Source organism: Nicotiana tabacum, chromosome 10, assembly GCF_000715075.1.
Source record: "Nicotiana tabacum cultivar K326 chromosome 10, ASM71507v2, whole genome shotgun sequence".
NCBI classification, from domain to species: Eukaryota; Viridiplantae; Streptophyta; class Magnoliopsida; order Solanales; family Solanaceae; genus Nicotiana; species Nicotiana tabacum.
Window position 1 is genome coordinate 5,885,995 of NC_134089.1, and position 24,269 is coordinate 5,910,263.

At 33.7% G+C, this 24,269-nt stretch overlaps 1 protein-coding gene and 1 non-coding gene across 2 annotated transcripts; one reads left to right on the forward strand and one right to left on the reverse strand.

Moving 5' to 3' along the window:
• Positions 1–4,821: 4,821 nt before the first annotated feature.
• On the reverse strand, positions 4,822–4,902 carry TRNAL-AAG (transfer RNA leucine (anticodon AAG)). Its single transcript has one exon. It is a non-coding gene; the product is annotated as a tRNA-Leu (tRNA).
• Positions 4,903–22,524: 17,622 nt separating this feature from the next.
• LOC107817409 (putative phytosulfokines 6) lies at positions 22,525–23,639 on the forward strand. The gene is made up of 3 exons (XM_016643234.2): positions 22,525–22,712; positions 22,842–22,909; positions 23,312–23,639. Exons 1-3 carry the CDS (start codon positions 22,619–22,621, stop codon positions 23,423–23,425), a joined length of 276 nt encoding a protein of 91 aa, XP_016498720.1. The 5' UTR covers positions 22,525–22,618; the 3' UTR covers positions 23,426–23,639.
• Positions 23,640–24,269: the final 630 nt, after the last annotated feature.

The window sequence follows — 24,269 nt, forward strand, 5'->3', positions numbered from 1 at the left end:
ATCGCTTTGCCATGACTTTCGGGTTTACTTTTTAATTTTTTGGAGTCATGCAATACGAATTTGTGATTATATCTACTTTTTCGTGTGTATCAGTACATGTTGATCTTGTATCAATTTTTGACGGACTCTGATTGGTCGGAGATTTTGTAAATCCATTAAAAATGACCTAGTGATCAATATATATTGCTTCACCATGACTTTCGGGTTTATTTTATGGCATTGCATAGTAATGCAACATGAGTTTGTGATTATATTTGCTCTTACATGTATATTAGTACATGCTGATTTTATAAAAAAAGATTTACGGACTCCGCTTGGCCTTAAATTTAGTAGGTCCATAGGAAACGACCCACTGACCAGTACTGATTACCTAATCATAACTTTTAGATTTATTTTTGGGTGCTCTGGGTCCATGCATTACGAATTTGTGATTATATCCACTTTTTTGTGTGCATTAGTCTTGCCGATTTTGTAAAAAAAATTATTGACGGACTCTTATTGGCTTGAATTTCATAGGTCCAAACGAAATGACCTAGTGACTAATATTTATTACTTTGTCATGACTTTTAGATTTATTTTTTAGCGTTTTGGGCTATATCATGGATTTGTGATTGTATCCACTTTTTAGTGTGTTAATGTTGATTTTGTAAAAAAAAAAAATTTATGAATTTCGACTGGCTTGAAATTTCATAGGTCCCTAGGAAATGGACGAGTAACTAATACTTATTACTTCGCCATGACTCTCATGTTCATTTTTTTGGTGTGTTGGAGTCATGCATCACAATTTGTGACTATATTCACTATTCAAGTGTATTAATACATGCTATTTTTGTTTTAAAAAAATTACGGACTCCAATTGATCTGAACTTTTGTAGGTACATAGGAAACAACCAAGTGAGGAATCCACATTGCTTTGCAGTGATTTTAGGGTTTATTTAATGGTGTTTCATGGTCATTTAACACGAATTTGTAATTGTATCCACTTTTTTGTGTATATAGTACATGTCGATTTTGTTTAAAAATCTTTTATGGAATTTGATTGACCTGAAATTTGCAGGTTCATAGGCAACGACGTAGTGACCGATACTCACTGCTTTGCTATGACTAATGAATTTTTGAGTGTATCCACTTTGTCGTATGTATTAATGTATGCCGATTTTGTAGAATTCTTTTGACGGACTCTAATTGGCTTGAAATCTTATAGGTCCATAGGAAACGTCATAGTGACTAATACTTATTGCTTTTCGGATTTATTTTTTATGTTTTGGGGTCATGCATCACAGGTTCTGTGATTATATCTACTTTTTCGTGTACATTAGTACATGCTGACTTTATATAACTTTTTTGACGGACTCTAATTGGCCTTAAATCTCCTACATCTATTGGAAACAGCCTAGTGACCACTACTCATTGTTTCGCAATGATTTTCAGGTTCATTTTTTGGTGTTTTGAGGCATATAACACGAATTTATAATTATATTCACTTTTTCGGGTGTATTAATACATTTGTTAATTTTGTAAAAAATTGACGGACTTCGATTAGCCAAATTTGTACGTCCATAAAAAATGACCAATACTTATTGCTTTACTATGACGTTGGGTTTCACTTTATGGCATTTCGTGTTCATGCAACAAGAGTTTGTGATTATATCCATTTTTGTGTGTTTCGTACATGCTAATATTATAAAATTTTATTGACAGACTCTCATTAGCCTAAAATTTGACAGGTGCATAGGATACATCCTAGTGACTAATACTCATGGTTTTGGCATGACTAACGATGCCTTTTGGCATTTTTGGTTCATTTTATGGTATGTCGGGGTCCTGCAACATGAACCATTGATTAAATTCACTTTTTCGTGTGTATTAATACATGCTAATTTTATAAAAAATATTTGACGATTCTGATTGACCTGAAATTTTATAGGTCATAAGAAACGGCCTAGTGACCAATACTCATCGCTTCACCATGATTTTTAAGTTTATTTTGTAGTGTTTAGGGGTCATGCAATATGAATTTATGTTTATATCTACTTTTTATATGCTTACATCATGATTTTGTAGATTTTTTTTTAATAGACTCCAATTGACTTGAAATTTTGTAAGTTCATAAGAAACAACCTAGTGACCAATACTAATCGCTCTGCCGGGGATTTTGCGTTAAAATGACCTAATAATCATCGCTTCGCTGTAGTTGTTCCTTTTTTTGGCTTTTTAGGTCCATAAAATTGGAATTTAGATCGATTCTCAGATAATCGTGTACTATAGTCCACACATCTCCTAAAATTTTATAGGCCCATAAAAATAGCCTAGCAAAGAATAGTCATCACTTTGTCATGATCGTTCCTCGTTTATTAGCATTTTAGAGCCATAAAACAAGAATTCAAAACGATTCTCAGATTTTTGTGTGTTGTAGTCCATGCAATCTAAATTCCGGCGACCAGATCCGAATCTCCTAAAATTTTGCGGCCCATAAACAATGACCTAATGAAGAGTAGTCATTGCTTCGGAATGACCGTTTCTTATTTTTAAAAATTTTATGGACATAAAACAAGACTTCACGAGATTCCCATATTTTCATGTTCCATAGCCCATGCATCTCCTCTAATTTTGGGGGCACATCAATAATGACTTAGTGAAGAATAGTCATAGCTTCGTCATGATCGTTCCTCATTTTTTGGTGTTTTAGGGCCATAAAATATGTATTCAAGATAATTTTCAATTTTTTTATAGTCCACGCTATCTACATGAATCGGGCGATCGATCCCCAATCTCCTAAAATTTTACTGGCCCATCAAAAATGACATAATGAACAATGGTCATTGCTTGCCATGATCGTTTCTCTTTTTTTTTTTTTAGATTTTAGGGCCATAAAACAGGAATTGAAGATGATTCCCAGATTTTTGTGTGTTATAGTCCAGGTCATCTACATGAATTCGGGCGACGAACCCCGAATCTTCTAAAATTTTGTGAGCTCATCAAAAACAACCTAATTAACAACAGTCATTGCTTCGCCAAGACCATTACTCATCTTTGGCGTCTTAGGTCCATAAAATAGGAATTCAGGATGATTCCCAGATTTTCGTGTGTTATAGTCTGCACCATTTGCATGAATTCATGTGACCGATCCCGAATATCCTAAAATTTTGCGAGCCAATCAAAACGACCTAATGCAATAAGCATTGCTTCGCTGTGACCGTTACTCGTTTTTGACATTTTAGGGATATAAAATAGGAATTTAGGACGATTCTCAGATTTTCGTGTACTATAATCCACGATAGGGCTGTTCAAAACCGAATCGAAACCATTAACCGAACCAATATGATGCTTATTGGCTTATTGGTATCGAATTATCGGGTAATGGATGGTGAACGAATTGAGATTTTATAATTAACAGCTTAACAGTTTGGGGGAGGATTGCTCAATTTTCTTATCGGGTAAACCGTTAACCGTTAAGAATATTTATATTTACACCTTTACCTCTATGTATATAAAGTACTATTGAAACCCTAAATGGCTAAATCTCAAATTTCTATTTTCTAATTCTCAATTGTCTGCACTACTAGAGGCAGAAAAGTCGTCAGTCTCGTTTCTCTCTTGAACTGAGAACTGAGAAGTCGAAAAATCGAAATCTCAATGATTAATACGTGTATGTCTGTATGAGTAGTCTTGATGGTATTAAAAAATTTGTTAATACATGTATGACAGTATGAGTAGTCTTGAAGGCTCTTCAATTAAAAAATACAGTTTGGTTAGATCTTAGATAGTATTAAAAATTTGGTAGTGATTTGAAACTCTTTGGTATTGATAGAATGATTGTTAAAAAAATTTCTATTTGATTGGCCGATAAGCTGCCCGATAACCGTCCAATAATTGTTAATCTAATACCAATCCGGCCATTGTCTTATTGGATGGCAAGCGGATTACTACATTTATAATTCGATAACCACTAAATTGTACTGTTAAGTGTAATTATCCGCCCGATAGGCACCCCTAGTCCACGACATATGCATGAATTTCGCCGACCGGCCCCAAATCTCGTGAAATTTTTGCGGCCCCATAAAAACGACATGATGAACAATACACACACACACACACACACACACACACACACACACACACACACATATATATATATATATATATATATATATTGGGGTGAGATCACCTTGTTTACTGCCTCATCCATGAAATTTCTTTTCCGTCGTGCATCTAATGTTGTTGATCACACTTAAAATTTGGAAGGATATTTTTGCATGTGATTCTTGGAAAAAAAGAATCCTTATTTATTTGGGTTTTCAAAATTTGTATATATTTATCTAATTTTAATAAGTCTACGATTAATGATTAGAGATGGATAAATTGAAACTTATTTAGGATATATCTGTAAAACTCCCATATTAATAAGCAGTCCAAAGAGGGATCATCCCACAAACTTTGCATGTGATTCTTGGGAAAAAAGAATCCTTATTTATTTTGGTTTTCAAAATTTGTATATATTTATCTAATTTTAATAAGTCTATGATTAATGATTAGAGATGGGTAAATTGAGACTTATTTAGAATATTTCTGTAAAACTCCCATATTAATAAGCAGTCCAAAGAGGGATCATCCCACAAACTTTCTCGTACAAAGTAGCATTAGGGATTTCTCCCTATCCAAAGCTGAGTCAATGGGCTTATTTGGTCTTATCTCAAAAATGGGTCGTCTACTCAAGTAGAACTGGACTACATAGCAGAATGTTATGGGCCGAAAGCTAAGGCTATCCAGTTACAGATTGGGCTGGGCCGTCCTAGGAAAAACTGAATAGCAAAATAAAAATGTTGAGAGTGGGATTTGAACCCACGCCCTTTCGGACCAGAACCTTAATCTGGCGCCTTAGACCAACTCGGCCATCTCAACTTGTTGACAAAATCTTCATTAAAACACTATAAAAACCTTTTTTGTCCATATTGCATATGTTAATAGGGCTTCAATTATTACGATTTGATTTAATCTATTTTTACATTTAAATCACGATGAATATGGCATATCCTTAGTTGATATATATAGCTAGTACGAATCAATATCATATACAGTCAAACTTCTCTATAATAGCATTGTTTGTTCCAATATTTTTTGGCTATCGTGAGGTGCAATTATAAAAAAACATATATTATAGCATAACATGAAAAATTGATTCCAAATAAAACTTGACCATTATAATAAAGCGTATTTATATATCTTTCTTTCACGTAAACAAAAGCGTTCATTTTAGATTCAGTCTTATTCGAGAATCAATCCTAAAATTATCTAAGACAGGTTAGTTTACAATTACCAAATTTAATACATGTATGATATTTTTTTCATAAAAAAAATACATGAATTTTGGCACCAACCATCAATAGAGGCACTAACACGAGCAACAACTATTTTAAGCTTATCCACAAGCACCAAAAGATTGATAACTATACACTTCATCAAAGTGGGTAGGAGTAGGACTATCTTCTTTTGGTGTGAACTCCTCCTTTGTGTAATAATTTTTCCATCAAGGAAATCTTGGTATACCCCCTAATTTTTCCATTATTGACCACTCAACTATATGAAATAATTATACATTAGCCAAATCTCCATTTTGGACTCACCATCATTTTCTTTTCTATAAATCTAAAAACTTAGTTAGGCTAATTAACACAGAATATTTTCTCGGACCAAAGAAGAAATTAACCCTACCCTGGGTTAGAGAGGCTGTTTTCAAATAGAAAGTCGGCATCCTTCCCTTCAAGAACTTCCCACCTTGCTCTTAGAGAGACTCGAACTCACAACCTCTTGGTTGGAAGTGAAGGTTGCTTACGATCAGAGCAACCCTTCTTGTCCACATAAAAAATATGTCTTTCATTATTTAAAAGGGCAATCTAGTGAACATAGTATTCGGCATTCATGTGAGGTTTGGGGAAGGGCCGCACTTTTAGGGGTATAATGTAAACAGTCCACGTTAATATAAGCATTAGCGACTGTTTCTATGACTCGAACTCGTAATTTATATATTACACGAAAATAACTTTATTGTTGCTCCAAGTTCCTTTCCGGGCTCTCATTATTTATTCTCAGAAAACCACTTTCTTTTCTTTCACAAAGAGATCTCCTTTAACAACTTCAAAAGAGAAATACTACTTTTGTATAAACAATTCAAGATATTCTAACATGTATCTCATTTGGACCATAATATTTTATATAGTCTTACCAGTTGAGATATGAAGTCATACATGTAATGATGGAGTCAATATCAGTTGTATAATAACTAGAAGAAACTAGAAATAAAAATAAAATTAACAGGAAACATGTTGAACTTACAAACTTTCTTGAAATAGTTAACAAAATTTTGGAATTGCGTGATACATATATGACCTCATTGTTAGATAAGATTGCATCAACGGTCTTTCGTTTCTAATTTCAAGGATAATACAGAACCAGCATCGAAATCTTTGACCTATAATTAACTAGATGACATTTTATTGTTTATAAGTTACACCAGACCAGAATATAAATTCTTAGATTCATCAATCCTGATACAGTTAAACGTTTCTATAATGACATTGTTTGTCCTAATATTTTTGGCTGATTAGTAAAATGGTGTTATAGAAAATATATAATATAAGATAATATGAAAATTTAGTTCCAGAAAAAAAGGTTTGACTGTAATTATAAATATATATATCAGTTCATAAACTATTCTTTTCATGGCATGTAATTAGTGATCTCTTTGAATTAAATGAAGCTACGCCTGAGTCCTGACCATAAATTTTCAGATTCATTGGAAAACTAATTCAAAGTTGTAGTAGAAAATCAAAATTATTTAGGATTTGGATTTAAGTTATTTAATTAATGTCTAAATAGATTTATAGTCACATTTATATAGGAATAAGTTTTTCAGTTTATAGTCAAATAGGCTTAGCACTGTTATAAATATATAGGGGTGTTACTAGTTATTTTATGTGTAAAAAGAGTGAAGGAGAAATAAAGAATTGTAGAGATCTTTTAGAGATATATAATAAATAAATTTTCCTTTATATTAGTTTCAAAGCTTTTATGATCTTGGGAAAGAATTAAATAGCTTCTGCCGCTGGCGGGTGGCACCAGCTAATGTGTGCTGCATGTTTGGCCATTGGGTATGTTAGCACATGTTGGACAATGATATATGCATGAAAAGGCATGCCGAGAAGGATGAAAAAAATTGCAAAAAAAAAGAAAAAATGCATAGGAGGAAGAAACACTTCTAAAAAATTAGAGAAAAGTAATTAAAAAATAATTGGGTATTGGTGATAAAGTGCATTAACGGACGTTGGAGACAAGTGCTTCAATAAATTGGTTGTTGGTGACAAAATACATCAAACGAAAGTTGAAGACAGGTACTTCAACAAAATTGAGTGATGGCAACAAAATACATCAATGGGAGTCGGAGACAAGTGCTTCAACAAAAGTGATAGTTGGAGAGAAGTGCTCCAACACAACAACAATAAAAACATCAGATGCAAACACCTTTAAATTACGGAAAAATTTTGGAAACTAATTCAAAGATGTAGTAGGAAACTAAATTTATTTAGGATTTGATATTTGCATGTTATATAATTCATGTCTAAATTTGACTTATAGTCATATAATAGGTTTTCCATTCATATCTAGTTCGAAGATTTAATAAATTAATTTTTCCTTCATTTATCAATTCTGATACAACCAAACTTCTATATAACAACGTCGTTTCTCCTAATATTTTTAATTGTTATAACAAAACGTTATTATAGATACATATAATATAAGATAATTCGAAAAATTGGTTCCAGAAAACCTTGGTCATTATTGTCACATGTTGTTATAACAGAAAGTTGTTATAAATTTGACTATAATCGTAAATATTAATTAATTCATAAACTATTATTTCCATGGCATGCAAGAGATTTCTTTGTATTAAATGAAGGTCCAAATTATAACACGTGACATGTCCCACACAATGTGATTCATATGTTCTATGGTCGGTCTAATCAAACAATAACACTTTGAATAGAGTTAAAGCTTTGCATTTACCACCAAAGGATGTGGTGCAGTGGATGAGACTGTTTCTCTCTTAACCAGAGGTCTCGAGTTCGAGCCCTGGGTATGGAAAAATCCTTGGTAGGAAGTGCTTCCCCTCGAATGGGGCCCTACGCGGCGCGAATCCGGATATAGTCGGGCTCCAATACGGGTACCGGACACCGGGTGAGAAACCAAAAAAAAAACTTTGCATTTAGAAAAGATTTTGTGTATGTGACATCCTTTTCAAAAACTTCAGAAAATAGAGGAAATCTAGTTACCTTTGCCCTCTTCTATAGTCTTTCTTAGTTGTGGTTCTAACTTCATATATCACTCATGTATTGTCTCTGTATAGGCATTTTAATTTGAAGGAATGGATTAATTGAACTCGAATTTTCCATGGTTCAGAATTGAATAATTATCTTAAAAGTTGTTAAGATTTTCAAATTGTGATTCAGGACGAAAGATTATGACGTCTCAAGTTGTTCAAATTGTAATTTAGGACAAAAAATTATGGCGTATCAAGATGTTCAAATTGTGATTCAGAGAACAAAGGATTATAACGTGTTGAGATGTTCAAATTGTGATCCAGGACAAAAGATTAAAACTTTTTTATTGATTATATTTCTCCAATTAAAATTCATCTCAGGCCAGAATTATATAAAATAATATAAAATTTAAAAGTATTAGAAGCTCTATTATTTTCTACTGGGCATAAAATTTCGGGCTCTTTTCACTTTTAGCCCGTGTAAAAACTATTTACATTCGATAGCCGAAAAATATATAAAAATTGTATTATTTTTGTTTGTGTGTTTGTGATTATATATATATATATATATATATATATATATATATTTCGACTATTATTTTGAAAGCGGTTATACAATATCATTTTCTTAAAATCTCTACCAGTATAGCTAAAATATTTTCAACAAAAAGCATCTAAAAGATATGGAAAATCTAGTCAAACTATTAGCTAGCTACTATATTTTAAATTTACAAATATATATAATGTTTGTAATCACCTAGATAAGTCGTGAGTGTTCAATATCCTTAACTATATAAATTGGAATTAATTGTATATTAGTACCTATCATTTGATAAGATATATGTGGTGTGAAAAGAATGAGACATCCTATGTCTTATCTCTTTAATTTCCAAAAGCATATTTCTTGCTTTCAAACTTTAGAATAGTAGTTTTCGTGTCCTTAGCATTAGCATGATAAAGCTTTTAGAAAAGACTACAAGTTCACATTTTCCACATATAAATTAAGAACAAGGTCTATCACTATTTTATATTTTGTAATTTTGTATGAGGGCCTGAATAAAGGGGCTTTACTTTTTGACTTTGAAAAATATTTCCAAAGCTGATGAGGTAACTGATGATGGGTGCGTGTCATCTTTGCCTACAATGGTGGGGCAGAATTTTCGTTGAGGGGTGTCAAAATATGTAAAAGTAAATATATCAAAAAATTAAGAAAAGTTATATATATATATATATATATATATATATATATATATATATATTTACCTACTTATTCAATGTATTTTTCCCGCGACACCCCTTCCTATAAGGTGGCTCCACCACTGTTTGCACAAGAGTCATATTAATCTTCTCTGTATCGTTTCAATTTTATTGAATATCTTTAAAGGGGACGATGAGGTAACTGATGATCTAGTGGCGCTAAATTCATATACTTAGTAAGCAGTTATACTAGAAAATAAAAAATAGTCCTAGAGCTCTTTGCACTAAATGGTGTTGATTTTTTTTATAACTATAAATTAAGTTGATTTACAATAATATGTAAATTTTCATATCACGTTTGATATAGTAATCTCAATGAGATTTTAAATTTATATGATTTTTCTAACATAAAGATTTGAAAAATATGATTTTTTGAGTAATGTTTGTCTATAATAACCAATTAAAATCCAAAAGTCAAATACAGTTATAGGTGTATGATAGTTGATTAATAAAAAAACTATTATTATTTCTGAATAAATAATTGCTATTATAGAGTTTGGCAGTATATAACTTAATTCCAAGAAAATTTACCCACCATGCTATGGTTAAATATAAAGGTACTAATAATTCCTAATTAAATTTCAACACCTAGTCAAGTGGTCATGTGGATGCTTCTTTTGTTCTTTGACAAATGAAACATTTCCAAACAAATAGTTACAATCTAACAACCAAACCCACTAACAAGAATGTTTAGCAGTCAAATCTTAATGTTAAGTAATTACCAATTTGAGACCTTCCTATCTCCTAAAGATAAAAACTTGCATTGATAACAATAATTACTTTGGTTTCAGAGCTTGTCACGTCGGGCTTGCGTAATACGGTTTACATTTTTTGTGTATTCTGCGAGCTATTGCACAGTGAGCAAGTAATCCAGAATACACCCGAAGAATAGCTACGGCGGGTTCCCTCGAATTTTCCAAAAAAAAAAAAGTAATCACTTTTATGATAGCAACTTGAAAACACAATACTAGACAAAGTAAATATGTCATTAATATAAGCTCTTAAAACAATTTACTGTAAGTAGCATTCCTACAACATTAATATGAGCTTTAGTTATGTACACTAATAATATCAGTTTATTTTAATATTATATGTATAATTTAACTGTTTACAGCATGTTTACTCTATTTGTCAGGTTATTATATCAAGTCGGATAATTTGCAAATATATTAGTAAGTTAATTATGTCTAAGATAATTTAGTAAATCATCCAATATTTCTTGTGGGCAGTTTAAAACTAAAGAGAACCAAAAAAGTCTATAAAATTAAGAGCGATATATACCATGATATTTGTGACGACCCGACCAGTTGTCTCATGAGTCACCGCTCTGTTTTCCCATATTTCTGCTTCTTTATGCTTCGTTATCCGTGTTTTATGGTATCGGGTTGGTCGGATCGAGTCCGAAAAGAGTTTGGTGAAGTTTGAGACACTTAGTCTCTTTTAAGAAAGTTTGAGTTGGAAGAGTCAACAGGATGTCGACTTATGTGTTAGAGGGCTCGGATGTGAGTTCCGATGGTTCGGTTAGCTTCGGGAGGTGATTTGTGACTTAGAAGCGTGATCGGAATGAGTTTCGGAGGTTCGGAGTAGATTTAGGCTTGAATTGGCGAAGTTGAGATTTTGGCGATTTCCGGTTGATAGGCGAAATTTGTAGTAGCTCCGTCGTGTCATTTGGAATGAGTGTGTAAAATTTCAGGTCATTCGGACGTGATTTGGTTGGGTTTTTGATCGAAAGCGTATTTTGGAAGATTTTAGAAACTTAGGCTTGAATCCGATGTGATTGGTAGATCTGATGTTGTTTGAAGTGTTTTGATGATTGGAACAAGTTTGAATAAGGTATTGGGATAAGTTTGTGCTTTTGGTTGAGGTCCCGGGGGCCTCGGGGTGATTCCGGATGGTTAACGGAGAGGTTGGAACCTTGTTGCAGCAGCTGATATTGCTGCTTCTGGTATTTCCGCACCTGCGAATTGGGGACCGCAGGTCCGGTGCCGCACGTGCGGAAGGGGAGCCGCAGAAGCGGATTTGGAAAGAATAGTCAGGGACCGCAGATGCGGTATATGGACCGCACCTGCGGAGTCGCAGATGCGGCGCATGGACCGCAAGTGCAGAATCTGGTCCCTTAAGTGATTTCCGCAGAAGTAGATGATAGACCGCAAATGCGGTACCGCAGAAGCGGTTGGTGAGTCGCAGATGCGACAATGTCTTGGCAGAATGTATATAAGCTTGCCTTCGCGATTTTTGAAGGTTTTCACCATTTTTGACTTCGGCTTGAGAGCTTTTGGACGATTTGGAAGGGAGATTTCAAGGAAACTTCGTTAAGGTAAAGATTTTGGACCTAAAACACATTTCTATGGTAGTATTCCATGGATTAAGACTGAAATTAAAGGAATTAAAGAGCTAAAAATGGAGGATTAGGGTTTGAGTTTAAGATGCCTTAAATTGAGTATTTGAGGGGTCTTTTGAACTCTGATTTTGGTATTCTTGATATGCATAGACTCGTGGGGAGATGAGGAATCTATTGATGTGAAAATTTCTGAGTTTCGAGAAGTGGACCCGGAGCTCGGGTTTTGCTAAGTTCGGAATTCGTGTAGAATTTTGATTGTTTTCGCTTGGGCTTTGTTCCCTTAGCATATTTTGACGTATTCGTTTTGATTTTGGATAGATTCGACGCGCGTGGAGGCCTATTCGAGGGGTAAATGCGTCGCGAGCTAGAGATTTAGCCGGTTCGAGGTGAATAATGATTGTAAATGATGCTCAGAGGATTTGAAACCCCGGATTTGCACATCGTAATGCTATATTGAGGTAAGGCACACGCTTGATGACGAGCGTGGGGTCGTGCACTATTGGGTATTGTGACTTGGTCCGTCCCGATTGATGATTTTACCGCGTATTTGATTGAAAACTAAATGTTATCATCATTATTTGTGTTAAATATCATATTTGGGCTTCGTGCCAACTATTTGTACCCTTCAGGATTTTTATTGATATTTCCTTATTGTTTTGACTTTACACTTGAACTCAGTCCTATTATTTTTCATTGTTTTCATACTCAGCCATGTTTACACAGTTTTAAGACTTAGATGATATTTTAAATGATGTTTGGGCTGAGAAATAATGTTTTACTATTGTCCGAGGGGCTTGTGAGCATTTTTGACTGAGTAAGGCCGAGGGCCTAGTCGTGAGGATACACTGATACTGATTGAGGCCGAGGGCCTGAGATATATGTATATACGCCACGAGGTGGCTTGATTGATATGAGGCTGAGGACCTAGTTTGATGCCACGAGATGACTTGTTATTGCGCTTGGACCGTAAGGGACCCCTCTAGGAGTCTGTACACACCCAGTGAGCGGGTACCCATTGTGATGAGAGATTGAGCCCGAACGGCTGGTATTGTTCTGAGATTGAGCCCGAGGGGCTGGTACTGTTCTGAGATGTTGCCCGAGGGGCGAATTTATGGATATTGTGCCCGAGGGGCGAACTTCTGTTTGTTTACTTTATCTTAGTTATCTGTCGTTTACTGGTTGGAAGAGGATTTACATGATTTTTACTGGTTTTACTGATTTTAAGTGATTTTTACTGCTTCATTATAGAATGCCTTGTGTTTTACGTGTTTTCTTACTTTCAGTCATTATTTACATTTGTTACTCACTGAGTTGGAGTACTCACTTTACTCCCTGCACCCCTGTGTGCAAATTCAGGCGTAGCTGGCACCGCTCTCGAGTGCTGATACCTACAGCTTCATGCGGGTTTTTCGGAGATTACGAGGTAGTTGTTGGCGTCCGCAGCCCCGTGTCTCTACTCCTTTATCGCTTCTATTTCCCTTGAGACAGTTGTTTTAGTTATGGATTTAGCATAATTGTATTATGACCTATAGATGCTCATGACTAGTGACATCCCGGTTAGTACTGTGTTGGGTTGTACTTCCGCACTTTATTGGTATTATTCGCTACTTAGTATTGCTATATCATGTTTTAGACTGCTTTTATGTTATTTAACTGTTTAAAAAAGTAAATTGGATTTATTTGGCTGGTCTTGTCCTCACGAGAGGCACCATCACGATTGTGTTCGGGTTTAGGGTCGTGACAATATTAGGCTTGACTTAATTTCAGCTCTGACTTAGATCACCTCGGTCATTTTCACGTGCACAGTTAGGCATTATAATTCAAATACAAATTGATTTAGAAGACCTTTTAGAAATTCTTTCATATTGCTATAAGTTTAAATTATGCTGAGTCATAAACTAGGTTGAATGTATTGCATGAAAATGAAAGCACGAAAAAAATGTTTTATCCAATATTGATTGAAGAGAGGTCCACTCAATTCCGGAAATAATTAAATATATTTTAAGATTAAACTAAGATGCCGATCAAGAACAACGCCACAATGAGACTAGGCAATATGTCTTGAACTATATCACAAGAGGCATATCCATGATTTTAACGTGACAGGAGCACAACTATTCTGCTCGATCAGTACTCTTTAAAGGCTTTGTCACGATCCAAAATTTTCACCGTCGGAACAGTGATGGTATCTAACATTTTGCTTGCTAGGCAAGCCAACATTAGAACAATTTATCCTTTTTAACAGTTTAAAATATAATATTGAAGAAGAACTTATTTAACTACAATAATCCAAAGTAAATAATGCAGAAGCTAAAACAGCCAAATATTTAATACATCTCTAAACCCAGTGTCACAAGTGCACGAGCTACTAGAAAAATACATACAAGTGTCTAAAATAACATAAAGTTGTCTGAAAAGAAGATACATAGCTAAATAAAAACAAAGAAGGGGACTCCAGGAACTGCAGGCGCTGAACAGTTGTACCTCAAGTCTCCGCAGGCTGTCCAATCCGAGCTCTCTAGTAGCCGCCGCTGGGATCGACTCCAAAATCTGCACAAGAAGTGGAGAATGTAGTATGAGTACACCCAACCTCATGTACTCTATAAGTGTCGAGCCTAACCTCGACGAAGCAGTAACGAGACTAAGGTGGGTCACCTACACTACAATCTATACGCAATATATAATAATGACAGAAAATGAAAATACAGAACAAGATTTAACAATCAACTGAAAATAATAACTACAGCCTCAATAAATGAACTAGTGTCATCCAGAATTAGCAACCCTTAGCATTTCAAATGAGAATACCGAAAACAAAATACAACTCAAGAAATGAAAACACATAGGTTGTTGCGGTGCAAAACTGATCCCACCGTACAACACAAAACCCCATTATTTCACCGTAACAACATTAACAACAGAAATATATATGTACGTGTGTGCCCTTATTCCAACTGTTGCGGTACGCAACCCGATCCCACCGTACAGTACAAATTCACCCTTATTCCACCATATCAAACCACCCTTATTATACATGTTGCGGCGTGCAGTCCGATCTCATGATATCAGTACCAAATACCCAATGTGTACAGTCAAATCAACAACTCAAACCACCAAAATCTTTATGATCAATAAATACCAACCTGAACCAAAAAGGAAACCTTGTACAATATAGGATTCTACACAGGTAATACTACACAGCGAGACCAATCCAATAATTGACAATTAGAAGGTGCAATTAAGTCAATTTAAGCAAATAGCAGGGAATCATGAAACTATGAAAAGAGATAATATCATTAACATGAGAAGATATTGATTAACAAGTAGCAGTTAAGCGTGGAAAGCATTTAGAGCATATAACAGTTAAGACAAGGAAGGAAATAATAAAGGAAAAGTGAAAAATCGGGGAAATCAGATAATTCGGGGTGTATAAGCACTTGTCACCTCGCATATACACCGTTCACATGAAATTCATATAGCACATAGTCTGAGGGTTCCTAATTCCCTCAAGTCAAGGTTAGACACAACACTTACCTCGCTCCAAAGACCACTCAAAGCTCAACCACAGCTTTTCCTTTCAAACAAGTCTCCGAACCAACAATATCTAGCAAATTACCAACCAAACGATTCAAAATAAGCCTTAGGAATCACCTACGATTGCAAAAGATTCAATTTAGGTCATTATTGAAAAAGTCAACTCCCGGACCTGCTTGGTCCAAACCCAAAATTCGGACCAAAAATCGATTATCCATTCACCCCCGAGCCCGATTATATAATTTGTTATGGAATCCAACCCCAATTTGATGTCTAACTTCCAATTTTACAAAAAATCCTAATTTTACCCTAACTCCCAAATTTTCACCATGAAAAAACTAGATTTTAGGTTTAAAACTTGTGAAATGTAATGAAAGATTGAAAGAAAATAGACTAGAATCACTTACCAATAATTTGGGGAAGAAAGGGTTTTGGAAAAATCTCCCCTTTGGTTTTCTTGTTTTGAAATTTTTTGAAGAATGAGTGAAAATTCCGTTTTTTAGCTATTTTGTCAGTTGCAGGTATCGCATTTGCGATATTTGCAAACCCGCAAATGCAAACAAGTGTCACTATGCATGCGGCCTTCGCAAATGCGAACCAGTGTTCGCAAATGCGGACCAGTGTTGATCGCAAATGCGACCAAAATTTCGCAATTGCAAAAGTTCACCCCCAGCCTACTGCTCGCAAATGCGATGATCTCTTTGCAAATGTGAGCCTTGCATTTGCAAGCCAGACCTCGCAAATGCAAAGTTTGGAGATCTTATGCACCAGCTATGATTTCCTAAGTTCAAACCACTCTGTTGCCTATCTGAAACTCACCCGAGCCCTCGGGGCTCCAAATCAAACATGCACACAAATCCTAAAATATCATACAAACTTGCTCGCGCGACCAAATCGCCAAAATAGCACCTAGAACTATGAATTGAGCACCAAATCAAATGAAATTTTCAAGAAAACTTTGAAACTTCTATTTTCACAACCAAACGTCCGAATCACGTCAAACCAACTCCGTTTCTCACCAAATTTCACAAACAAGTCATAAATATAATAATAGACTTGTATCGGGCTCCGGAACCAAAATACAGACCCGGTATTAATAAGACCAAACATTAGTCAATTCTTAAAAATCATTAAACTTTTAATTTTCAACAAAAATTAATAACTCGAGGTAGAGACCTCCGAATTCGATTTCGGGCATACGCCCAAGTCCAAAATTACGATACGGACTCATCGGACCGTCAAAATACGGATCCGGGTCCGTTTGCTCAAAATGTTGATTGAATTCAACTCAACAAAAATTTTAAGGCAAAATTCTTATTTTTTATCAGTTTTTAACATATAAGCCTTCCGGAAAAATATTCGGACCGCGCACGTAAATTGAGGAAGGTTAAAATGAAATATTTAAGGCTTCAGAACACAAAATTTGATTCTAAAACATAAGATTACCTATCAGGTCATCACTGACTTTTAGTGTTTAGGGTGCAAAGTTATTTATATAATAATTTTCAAAATACACACATACAAAAAATTTGCTGAAATTTACGGAATTCGGGGATCCCTCAATATTACACATATGTCCACCTCTGTATATCGGTCGGACAAAAAATACGATGATAGTTTTTGTATCGGTCGTTTACTGTGACGAATATACTTTACTAGCTATAGGTTTGAAAGGAAATGGATATATATTTCAAAAACATTATGTTTCTAATAAATATTTTTTTTTAAAATCATAATTTCAGAAGTATAATTTTAAATTCATAATATTGAACTGTTTTCTGTTATAATCTGATTGGCAGACTTTTTGCAAAATGTTTATCACAGAGTCTAGTGTTGGTTTGTTGCCATTGTATGTGTCACTTAATTTTTTCTGTTGAATAGTGGAGAAAAACATATTATCTTGTATATTCTCAATAAATTCATCGTTACTACCCATAAAAGAAAATAAGGTAATGGAAATTAACAGAGGTAAATTAAACATCGAATCTAGCTATCCCCTCTAAATCTTTCGTGGTCCTATGTTGGACTTTTAGCAAGTACTACTTTTAAAAAGGTTCTTGTTCTTTTGTAAGGTCTTGGGACTTGTTTGTTTTATCTTTTATTGTGTTTCTCGATATTACAATTATGTCTTTTAAAAAGGAGTAATTAATATGAGTTAGCTCTTCTCAAGAAAGTCAAAGCTAAGAAGTTCACCTATTCTGTTTAAAGAATTGGCTAAAGATTTCAATTTATTAGCCAATTATTTTAGTTTCAGAAAAGTTTCATTGCTTTTATTTGCATTGAAAAGATCTTTAATTCCCAAACTTTTCTACGATAATAATAAACTCAATATAATTTCACAAGTGAAGTCTGAAAAAGGTAGTGCGTGCGCAGACCTAGAGAGACTATTTCTGATAAACTCTCACCTTAAGAAAAGGAAAAAAACAATAACAACAACTAAAAAATATGATAAATGAGTGGTTGAGACATCAAGTAATAGAGATTTGAGAATAGGAAAATACAAGAATAATATTAGTACTATTGGTAAGAAATGAAGAAATTCTCGACTACCTACTAACTTTCTACCCTAATTCTTGATTTCAACACCCTCTTATTAAAGGTCATGTCCTTGTTAAGTTAAATCAATACAATGCCTTGCCTAATCACTTTTCCCGGTATTTCTTTGGCTTATCTACCTCTTCTTCGATGTGCCACATAATAAACCTCTCACACCTTCTAATAGAAATATTTGTACTTCTCTTTTTCACGTGCCCGAACCAACTAGCATCAATCCTCAAACTTTTTTAACACATTTTCTTATATATTATAACCTTTTTTCTATTAGGATTTATATGGGTGTATCAGCACTCGTTACACATAAATATCTGGCACTGCGTCCAAGGGAGGTCCTTCGTCATTATCACTATTCACACTTATGAAAATGGATGACATTATGCCAATGCCACTACCTGCAGGCTAACATGTTCAGGAAATCGGTAAAGTTGTTGTTATGTGACTAAGAGGTCATGAGTTCAAGCCTAAAAATAACTTTTTGTAAAAATACAAGAAAAAATTGCATACAATAGACTCTTATAGTTCAGTCCTTCTTCGAACTCCATGCATAGTGAAAACTTAGTGCATCAAGTTGTCCCTAGTATTGCCTAGATAGAACTATTATAGTATTATGTAGAGAGTGGAAATGACATAGATTGCACCAATTTAGCCACTTAGGGTGTGTTTGGTACAACGGAAAATGTTTTTCCATGGAAAATATTTTTCAAAAAAATATTTTCTTGGAAAACAAGTAGTAATCATATTCATTTTCCGATGTTTGGTACGCAAATTAAGGAAATTGACGTTTCAAGAGTATTCATAAATAATTTAGATATAATAAACATGAAGCCATAAACTTTCAAACCAACAACTTTCCGAACCCACAAATTTCATAAACTTTCAAAACCGCAGAATTTCGAACCCGTAAACTTTATAATTTCTAAACTCGTAAACTTCCAAACACATAAACCTCCGAACTCATAATTTTGAAACTTGTAAAATTTTGAAACTTTAAACGGATAAATAAAAAAATTAAAACTGAAAAATATATTTGAAAAATATTTTTTTAAGGGGGGGGGGGGCACGGGAGGAGAAGTGGGGCAGTAAAACGACAAAAAACATAAATTTAAATTAAAAAAAAAATTTAAATTTTTTTTGTGCGGGTGGGTGGGTACAGAGTGGGGTTGGGGGTTGGGGTTGGGGTGGGTGGGTGGATGGGTGGGTGGGTGGTGGTGCAGAAAAACGAAAAAATAGAAATTTGAAATTGCAAAAATATAAATTAAGGAAAAAAAATAATTTTTTTTGTGGTGGGGGTAGTAGGGTGGGTGGTAACGGAAAAACTGAAATTAAAAAAAAAACTTTTTTTGGAGAGGGGTGGGGTGGGTTGGTGAGGGTGGGGAAGGTTGAGAAGGAGGTTTGTAAAATATTTTCCCTTCTTTTGAAAAGGAAAACATTTTCCTCCAATTGGAGGAAAATATTTTTCAAAACATTTAATCCAACCAAACATGAGAAAATGTTTTCCTTCGTACCAAACACACCCTTTAACGTTGCATTACATAATAGAGGTATTGACACTTGTGTGCTTCAAAACTCACAAGTCCCCTCTTTCTTTCTTGGATTTAAGTTGTAAACATCGAAAGTGTATAGTTTTTTATACTATTAGTATGTTTAATTTTTAATTAAAAATTTATTACCTATTAATATGGTTATCATACCAATTTATGAATAATTATCCTATATAGAGATCCGATCGTCTAGATATTTTTTATGTTGTCGACATAGAACTTAAGTTAAGTTCTTTTTTTTCATCTATTACTTGGTTCATGAACTTAATAGCTTTCTCATTTGCATTCACATTTTATTACTTGGATAAATAATTTGTCATGCTAGTGGTTAGAAAATCAGCAAAGCATACCTCGCAAATCTTTTATATGTTTGGAATATAGTCTATACTTCTCAAGATAGAGTTAAATCATAAAAACCAAAACAAAGAGACCAACCATAAAAACCAAGGGGTGGGTTGGAAATAAACAACCATCCAAATTAAAGAAATCTTTCTAGTTAGAAGTTTTAACTATATTCCAAGTGAAGTATACAACGTTGTAATTTGATGACAAAGTCAAGCTCTGCGTGGTTTTTTTTTGGAAAAAGAATATATTGATGTTTGAAAAGGAGCCTTGAAATAACGTTAAAATTGTCATCATGTGACCTATAAGTCATGGGTTCGAGCCGTGGAAGAAGTCACTAATGCTTGAAATAGGATAGGTTGTATCTATATCACACCACTTGGGGTGCGACCCTTCCCCGAATCCTGCGTAAACACAAAAAGCCTTGTGCATCGGACTGTTCTTTTAATATCTGAAATTTAACTAAAATTTCAATTCTCCAATAATAGATCAGATTTTTGTTAACTTTGTATTCATATAAACGATTTAATGTCATTGTAAGTGTAGTTTAATTAACCTAAGCATGTCTATTATTGCTATTCTTAGTATCTCAAATTCTATTGAGATTTTGAATGAGTAATTTTTGCCGGCTTAGCCTTTGTGAATATCTATTGAATTTGTCTTCCCTTCATTGTTGTGCAAAGCCAGCAACTTGTATATATGGCAGCCTACATTTTCTGATTACTTATATTTCAACTTTAATTGCGAACTTGAGTTATAAATTTCATGACAAATTCAAAACTCATAAATTTCAAATTCTGACTTTGCATCGCCAGTCAAGACTTAATATGATTGTGGAAAAATCAGAAAACTACAACAAATAATTATAGAAGATACAAAGAAAAGGAGACCTGAATAATTCAATTAAAGATATAGCTATATTTAGTGGGCGTTTGGACATAAGAATTGTAAAATTCCAAAAAAAAAAAAAAAAGTGGAATTTTTTTTCAAGTGAAAATGGTATTTGAAAATTAGAGTTGTGTTTGGACATGAATATCATTTTTTTTTAAAGTTTTGTGAGTGATCTGACTGAAAATTTTAAAAAACGATTTTTTGGAATTTTTCAAATTTTCGAAAAAATCTAAAATTCCTCTTCAAGTGAAAATTAAAAAATTTATGATCAAACACTGATTTCGAAAAAAAAAGTGAAAATTTTTCGAAAAAAATGAATAAATTCTTATGTCCGAACGGGCTTTAGAGAGTAACGAATAAGTAGGAGTAACCACCAAAAGATGTGGTGCAGTGGATGAGACTGCTCCTCCCTTAATCAGAGGTCTCGAGTTCGAGCTCTGGGTATAGAAAAATCCATGGTAGGGAGCGCTTCTCCCGAATGGGGCCCTACGCGGCGCGAATCCATATATAGTCGAGCTCCAATACGAGTATCGGACACTGGCTGAGAAACAAAAAAAAAAAGAATAAGTAGGAGTAAAAAATCTATTGGAGAATGAAAATAAATTGGGTGTGTTGAAAATAGCTGTTGGCCAGCTATGACCTAAGTCCAAAGCTTTGACTAGTTGACTGTTTTTCTAATAATTATTCTTTTCTTATTACTTTTACCATTGTGCTATTTGTAGTAATTTTTTCCTTGCAGAAATAGTCAGTACACTTTGTTTTATTATGAAAACAAAACCCAAAATATTAATGAAGTCGTAATATGGACCACACTCACTCTGATAAACTGATAATGACAATCTATTCCTCTTACATCTGTGTGGATGACCCCTGCAGTTGTGTTCACATGATGCTCTTATTTTAATTTATTTGATTTTTGATTTTTTATTCCGTGTTCGATATCTGCATTAAAACTCGACTAAATTCAAGGCACAAAAGTCCTAAACTAAGGGATCAAGTGTTCTTATCTATAGTTATTTAGTTAATTGTGTTGTTGCTATCTATATTTTCCATTCTTGCCCGAACCATATCCTCCAATAACTATCGAAAAGCCCACTGCTTCCCTATTGTTCCCACCGTGCACTAAGCTTCCGCTATACGCGAATCTAATAGCACGGGCTAGTTAGTTTTCGAACTGGTAATTGAAAAATAGCCAGCATGTTCAAAGTCATTAAAAAATAGCCACTATTTTGCTGCAACACGAAAAATTCCAACATAATATACTAGAGATTGGTGCACATGTGCAAAAACTTCCAGCATCTTATGCTGGAACTCCAATACACGGAAAGTTCCAGCATAATATATTGGAGATTGGATCACATGTGTATGAACTTCCAGCATATTATGCTGGACCGGTATATTATGTTGGAACTCCAGTATATTATGCTGGAATATTTTTCGGATTTTGAACAGTATTTTCGTTCAAATTTATCTTTACATGAAAAGTGACTAAATTTCGATTACTTTTGAAACTGTGACTATTTTTCAATTACCGCTTGTAAATCTGACTATTTTGTAATATCACCACTATATATGGGGTCCGAGGAAGGATCACATCACATGGATCTATTATACGCAACTTTACGTTCATAACTATTAACTAATTTCAAGTTTTCTTTTCTTTTCCTTTCCTTAACGTGTTTTGGCTTTTGACCAACAATTTAGAAGCATTCTCTCCAAATTCTTGCTATTTATACAACTCCCACCAGCTCAATTCTTCTATCCCCTCCTCTCTCTCTCTCCTCTCACAAGATATATATACACAATAAAAGAAGAAATTAAAACAAAACCAACCAAAGGCAAATGGAACAAAGAAATATTCTATTTCTTCTTACTCTTCTGGTTTTGCTTATTTCCTACACAACATCAGCTCGTCTTCTACCTACAAATTCTCAAGGTATGGAATGTTTTTTTATTTTTCATTTTTTTACCTTGTAAATAGTTTCTAGTATTTTTTGACATGCAAAGCTCTAGGCATGGAGCTTACAAAAATAAATTTTAATTAGTAATTAATTACTTTCCGCAGATAATCAGAAGATTGAATCTAATGGAATTAGCTATTCAATTTCCTCAGAAGTTGAAGACTTCACCGATGTAAGTTCTTATTCTTTTTCTTTTTCTTCTTTTGGAATATTATGAGCTTAAATAGACCGACGTACAGAGACGGAGTCAGGATTTAATATTTATGAGTTTGGAATTCTAGTACTTTTAAATCACTGAGTTCTAAATTAAAATTTTGTATATATTTGGAAAAAAAATTAAGATAAATACAATATTTGGTCCAAACCTATTGGGTTCGACCGAACCTATAACGTAACCGTTAATTGTGTCGTTGCCAACATGGTCAATGAGAATTTATATAGTAAACCTTAATTTGCTTAGAACTGAGACGTACTTGTTATTGTTGTATATATATGAAGCTTTAAGTTCACATAAATTCTAGCTTGTAATTCTCTTTTTTTTAATTTTTTTCTTTTTTGGTATATTTTTCAACAGCTCGTGGGGATAGAAGAATATTGTGAAGAAAAAGATGAAGGCTGTTTCAAGAGAAGAATGGTTGCAGAGGCTCATTTGGATTACATTTATACTCAACACAAGCCAAAGCCTTGAACAAGTTTTTGTTCTACAAAAAGAAGAATTAAAGAACTTTTGTTAAGGATAATTAGTATTTTCTATAGTTTGTAACTATAAATTTAGACTACAAAGGAACTTTGTTAAACTCTTGGACTTGAGAATCATACTCCACTTGTATTAATTTCCATGTATTATAAGATGTAGTACTACTATGTTTTGTGAGCTATGAAGGTAGTCAAAAATTTAATTAGTCTTGTGAGTCTTAATATTTATTACTCCATCTGCTCTAATTTATGTGAAATAAAGTAAGATTTTTGAAATTTGTGTTACTAAAAGTGTAAAATAAAAGTTTTAAAGTTGAATCATTCTTTTTGTAATCGACTAAAAAGGAAGAAATGTCACATATAAATCAAGACGGAGTACTTTTGCAATACTTCGAACTTATAAACTTACTCTTTTTAAATGATAAATGCACAGCTGGAAATTGTATTTTACATATGTTTGAGAAAAAATTTAGTAACATATTGTTTTTTAGTTATTTTATTAAACCATTGAATGGTTCTAGTAATCCAGTAAATTTATCCTTAATTAGAGGGCTCGGATTCGAATCTTAGGCATGAAATTACTTTTGTTATGGAGCATTTTACCCTCAACCAAAAAATTTCATGCGCGAATCCGATTTGTTCAGACCTCAATGTTGGTACTAAATATCGGATGACAAAATACAAAAGAAAAAATATACACCTATTCGATTTGTTCAGACCTCAATGTTGGTACTAATTATCGGATGAAAAAATACAAAAGTAAAAATATACACCTATTGAACTTCCAATCCAACTCATAAACAAGAATTATAACATTAAAATAGATGATCTTTGAT

Coding starts and splice junctions, on each gene's coding strand:
- LOC107817409 (XM_016643234.2), top strand. CDS start 22,619: ATGGAACAAAGAAATATTCTATTTCTTCTTACTCTTCTGGTTTTGCTT. Junction 22,713..22,841: donor TCTACCTACAAATTCTCAAG/GTATGGAATGTT, acceptor TACTTTCCGCAG/ATAATCAGAAGATTGAATCT. Junction 22,910..23,311: donor AAGTTGAAGACTTCACCGAT/GTAAGTTCTTAT, acceptor ATTTTTCAACAG/CTCGTGGGGATAGAAGAATA.